Below are 6,000 nucleotides of genomic sequence, written 5' to 3'. Positions count from 1 at the left end.
GTTAAGTCCCATAGTCCTCAGAGCCATTTGAATTTGAATCCATTCTACTTTGCAACCACTGGTCAGCGTAACTTACTGTCAACAGGCTCGCGCCTGGCTGTAACTTGTGCGCTCAGCAATGTTGCACTGAATCTAACTTTCCTATCTTAAACTTTGGTGTAGAAACATTATTCCCCTCTTCGGAAAGACCCGATCCCTGGGTCCTCTTAATTCGTTTGAGTCGGCACCTTTGGCATATTTCCTTACTTTTAGAAAACGTAAATGTGGTCTACAGCCCTCTTAAAACCATGACATGAAACAAAACGTAAAAATTTCTTACTGTGACATTTGATGTTTGACCTTAGCTAGCTCGCTGCTTTTGTCTCACAAAGTTTTATGTAAAACCAACGTTTCATTCGCTAAATTTGAATTTTCAATCTTGATATCTAGATACATCTGCTTTACCACAGTCAACTGTTTTTTTAGCGAATATTACGAGTTCTGGAGCTCTTTTGTTCAGGAGGTATAGGAGGAATCTGTCAAAGGCGGAGGTGTGTGAACAAGTGGTCTGCCGATAATGCCAGATAAAAAAATTACTGGTGTTGCTGTGTCGAAGTACTCATCTGTTACATTGGGCACAGATGCATGTGATGTAGCAAAACGGAGCCCAAAAGTGGTTCGTTGACATCTGGCATAGTGAATGGCCATGTAAAGGCGGTGCTCAGACCTAAATAGACTGAGCAATTGGTAGTACCATACAGAGTAACAGGTGTGTTGTTCACCACCAGAAAATGTGGAGGTATGACACAGAGCAACTGATTTCCAGGGTGTGCTTACTTCAGAGATCGAGTTGAAGAGAAAATACTGACCTGTATTCCTGTCAGGAATGTATAATCAGCCACTGTCCTTGGTAAACTGAGGCGAACTAGTTTGAATCACACACTTAAGATGTAATTGTTCTTGCATCATATCGTGAACTGTGGTGCCTACTGGAGGTCACGATCAGCTTTTAGGTGCGAGCATGTTGTAACGCGCTTGCGAGCATCTGCTCCAAAACACGAATGAAACAAATACCACCATGCCGTCTGCCAGCTGTGGTTGGAACCCTGAGTGTCAAAACAGCGCACGGCTGTCCATCCATAATCCTGACAAATGGTTCTTATTGACATCTGGTGGCCACATTGCTGGATGCGTTCGTCTCACTTCGGCTCCTACTCTCTGTGAGCAGGTGCATAACGGCCACCATTCTTGTACGTCGCTTCTAGATCCTGTTTAGTAACGGCGCACATCCGCAAGTGCAAAAATTCGATCGGCGATCCGAAAGTTTGTTCTCACGTGTGTTGCCCTCATTTGAAATCAAAGAAACTTTGATTTTAGGGGTAACTTGCTTGTCTGTATCACCTACAATGTGTCGTCCATGTGCTTCAGGCAATAATAGAGGGTTTATACCAAAATATTGCGTGAACACTCAATGTTTGTATACATTTCCTTTGTTAAAATTTTTAAGTGGAGAACTGAGTCCGTAGGTGACTAATTTACATCTCCAGTTACCTTAAAATTATTGTTCATCTAGTATTCCCTACTAGAAGCCCTCTGACGTGTAGCTTTGCCTGCTACTAAATGAAAGAAACCCTATTTGCTCTTCTCAATTCTTTGCTTTCTATCTTTAACTTGTAATTGTGCCACCATCAGGTTTTATTTGATTGTATTGAGTTCTCAGTATGGTGTTCTCAACTTTTTTCAGGCTATTGAAACAAAAGCTAATGAGAAGGGCAAAGCCAGGAACTTGTTGTTTAAGATTTTTGCCTGATTTGACAAGTCTGATTGTCATAGAGTAGTCTCATTTATTTCTTTTAATTACTGAAGTATCTACAGACTTCTACTTCTCTTGTTCGTTTTCTAATATGCCAAACCAACACAATAAAACACAGAGTTACTTTACTGTCAAACACTACCAGCAGAATTGTTAAGGAAGAATGTGTCACAATATCAATGATGATAAAACATATACAATGTTTTTTCTTGGACGTTGTATTTAAGTAAAATTGTATATTCAATGCTGTTGTTTTCTAGGAAAATAAAAGAGTCTTTATAAAGTAACACAAAAAAATTTGTTCATTTAATGATAGTTAAACATTAGATCAACATCAAAATTATTGTTCCAGACTGATAAAGAAGTTTGGAAAGAGACAGTGTGCACCACTTTTATCCAAGAGCATATGGTGAAGAACTTGCAGTTGCCAAATAGTATGTTCCAGAAGCACTGAAAGAAAGAAAATCAGTATTCAGTATTACAGAAGTATGGTAATTACACATTTATAATCTGAAAATGTTTATAATATGTACAGAAAACATATCATCGCCAACTAACTGCAGGTAGAAGCACAAACAAAGTTGTAAAATTTCTGTCAGAGTAAGGGTCTTCTTTGAGCAGCAGAAGAGATAAAACACTGAAATTAATGATATTCGTAATGCATAAGATTGAGGGAGTAGTCAAATAGAACCCCAAACCAAAGTAGCATTACCATATATACTTTCCAGTAAGATAACCTCGACTCAGTATCTTGGAAGGTTTTTTCCTGCATCTTTGATGCTTACAAGTCTCTTTCAACACTTTTCTCTCCTTGAACAAAGGAGGTGTCTCTTCTTGCAATGTTTAGCAATTATATCTCGCCAAGTATGGTTTACTTACAATACAATCTTGGGCTTGTTTGATGTTATGCTTATCTATAGCTGTTTAAAGATGGACAAGTGACAGTAATTCCTCCAAGGTTGCAATCTTTTTCTTTTTTGGTTTTGCTGCATGTTTCAAGTTCAGCTCATTGCGAAGATGTTTCAGTGGCGATAACACAAACTTTCACAGATTATGGGGACAGTGGAACAATTTTAGATGTAGGAATTTGATCCAGAATAAGTGAAAATGAGTAAATGTCAGCCTTACTGTTTATCTCCTGAAGATAAAAACCTGGGTTCACGCATTTTTGTAATAATTTTCATCTGAACACCTCCTATAAGTTACACTTTCATAACAATTGTCCAATGTGGAATCCCTCAAGTTCTACTCAGGTATGACGCCTGACATCATTGTAGCAGTCTCTGTTACAGGAAGAGAGACATCTATCCATCATCTAGTCTCTTCAGTCTCTACAGGTGTCACATAATGAGACTTTTTACATGACTCCATATGAAGAAATCGAATTATCACGAGAACAAACTCACAAGAAAAGGAATAAAATTCCCCTTCCTGTCCACCTTCAATGAAATATTTCAACTAGATTTTCTCGAGCAAGAAATGCAAATTTGCTGGAGCTCCATCAATGGTCATGTGTATTCACAACTGTAACTATAGCAAGGGCTTCACAATGGCCTTTATGTGATATTCGTAATTACTGAGCATTCTAGCCCTGACGAAACAGAACTGTTCCAAGAAAATTCAGGATTGACCACAAAGCTTTTATTGGATCGACACGAGATGGGAGTCAGTAGGTTCTATAACTTTTACATTATGTGAATGCTAGGGGTGTATCTATTATTTCCATTTTACTTTCCAAGACACAAACTCTAAAGTCAGCAAGACAGAGGTTGGATTTTCTGTGAGTGGTAGAAGTGTTGCTGTTGTTTCTTTACCACACAGTACTGTGTAAGACAGCAATTCATACGCGAATGATCGAATGCTGAATGAAGGTTCTCATTCATGATAGCAACTTAGAAGTCGAAGCAGTAAATTGTCCTCTTCAGACATTTGTCTTGTTTTATCACTTCCCAGATTCTTTTAAATATTGAAAAACGTATGGATACATTTATGTGCTTCTGATGTCTCTTACTTGGACAATTGACCCAATACAACTGGTTAGCTCTCTTATAATTTCCAAATGCTTGTCCATACATGAATTCCATAATTGGTACAGTTCGTATTGTAAGCACAATCGGCAGTCTTAAACACATTAACATCAGCACTACCCATGTTGGTGCAGTAATCATACTTTCTGCAGAGTATTAGAGGGTTTTCCAGTGTTCATCCTTTATGATTTGTGCACACATGTTGGATGGCATCGCCTACTCTATAGTAAGAACAGCAGTGTTGTATATAAAATCAGTTTATTACATCAAAAAGATAACAATCTAAAAGTTGTCAAGCTTCATGGGTAGAACAGAGTCATCCCACGACTAATTTCTTATTAATCATCACACTTGTTTGTAGAGAAGAGTACCTAACCACAAAGTGACACATTTGCCCTATGTGTCACTGAATTTTTGCTTGTGATGTGCATACAGATCATATTATATCAAGATAGTGTAGTAGTCAGTAAATTTTTACAATGATAGTGCAAAAAAGTATATACATGCTCATTTATATTAATGTAATGTGTGTATGTTTTATTACTGAACAATAGATTTTTACTGAATTCCTTTCATAAGCTTCCAATATCATAAGTAATCAAGATGTGCAATCATGTTTTGAATACCTTGGGAGCATAATGTTGTACGTATACATATTTGAATGGATGAATAGAAGGAGAATTATATTTATATGGAAGTATTAATTAGATATTTATATACATTATTCAGGTGTTCCTAAACTATTTAAGTTAATAAACAACATTAAATATTACTGAATATGTTTTACCTGGTTGATACAGTCTCTCCCATGAGAGCAGTTGGATTGCCATCGCAACTTCCACTACTGTAGTCATTCCAGCTGCCACACTGGTGTGCGTTAAAACCGGTTGCTGTTGTTATAGATTCAGCAAAGAACTCTGTTGAGCGACCATGGCTACAGACACCTGTGAATTTGTGGAACAAAAAGCACACGTAATCATTACTGTAAACATTAACAGAAATGTGAATCAATCTAGAATGTGATTTTCATTTAGAACTGTATGTCGCACGAGCAACAGCTGAAAATTAAAATTTTAAGGAAATTACAGCAGTTATCTAGAAATATCATATTTTCTGTATAGAAACCATAAAATTTGAAAAGTAAAAATATGCTAAAATTGCGTTGTAACATAGTGAACACTCTCTTTACTTTTAAACATATAAAGATCTGATTTGTCCACCATATCTAAGTCTGAAAAGTGTTCCTTCCTTCACAATCGATTTTTATAGATAAGTGAATATTTTGGTTAATTGAACTGTAAAAGCTGTACATCTTCAGTATGTCACAATAAAATACTAACTTTATGCAGGAGAAGTTATTCATTAATTATTATTGTACATGCCACAATTAATTCAGTTGGTTTGAAATTGGTTGCATGTCAATACATAAACTCCCTCTACTTTTGCAAGAAAAAAGTTAATGTACACAATTTCATAAATAACTAACCTCCAGCATCAATACCACAACCAGGCTTGGATGATCCACCATTTGGATAGAAGTCAATTGATCCCATAGCATCTTTCCAGCCAGGAAATACAATACTGGTGTGTATCACCTGTACAAAGCTAGCATCACTTGCATCAAGACGGTCTGCAGTAGACTCTATACCAAAGAGTGGTGCCGCTGGGTCCATGCCTGTGCAGACAAAATCAGGTTTTTGATTAATATGATTCTGATAGTCCCTCTTATCCAGCCAGTGCCGTGTCAGGCCTTGTATGGTGTTCCTCCCCCCCCCCCCCCCTCCCCAATAAGTTCGTAGAGAACCAACCATACCTGTGTGAGAGCTATTATTACTGTGGGGTTACCACTCCCAAAGCCATTTTACAGCTACTTCCAGCTACAGTCCTGAGGAGCAATTCATATATCCCTTCTGTTTGTGTGTCTTGTAATTGCATGGTCAAATGTGACATTATTTCCAAATTGTTTGTGCACAATTATCAAAAGTGTGACTTGAGAACCGCCTGGATCTCAACTCAATGGATACGAAAACCCACCTAAAAACCACAGCCAGGCAGTCTGGCACACCAGACGCCATCATTAATCTATGAGGCAGATTCGAACTGAGGCCAGCATGCCTTCCCATGTTAACATGCTCGCTTATTCTTATGAGTTGTAATATCAAGAGAGAACAAGGTATTTGA

At 37.6% G+C, this 6,000-nt stretch overlaps 1 protein-coding gene across 1 annotated transcript in view; it reads right to left on the bottom strand.

Moving 5' to 3' along the window:
* Positions 1–2,184: 2,184 nt before the first annotated feature.
* LOC124788605 (pancreatic triacylglycerol lipase-like) overlaps positions 2,185–6,000 on the bottom strand; it is a 118,614-nt gene continuing 114,798 nt past the window's right edge. Inside the window, exons 5-7 of the mRNA XM_047255875.1 lie at positions 5,306–5,494; positions 4,607–4,763; positions 2,185–2,242 (exon numbers count right to left, since the gene is read on the bottom strand). Coding sequence (XP_047111831.1) covers positions 2,185–2,242; positions 4,607–4,763; positions 5,306–5,494 — 404 coding nt within the window. The remainder of the gene's footprint in view (positions 2,243–4,606; positions 4,764–5,305; positions 5,495–6,000) is intronic.

This window comes from Schistocerca piceifrons, chromosome 3 (assembly GCF_021461385.2).
Source record: "Schistocerca piceifrons isolate TAMUIC-IGC-003096 chromosome 3, iqSchPice1.1, whole genome shotgun sequence".
Classification (NCBI taxonomy): domain Eukaryota; kingdom Metazoa; phylum Arthropoda; class Insecta; order Orthoptera; family Acrididae; genus Schistocerca; species Schistocerca piceifrons.
Note: the sequence above shows the minus strand (reverse complement) of the source record. Positions and strands in the feature narration are given on the sequence as shown.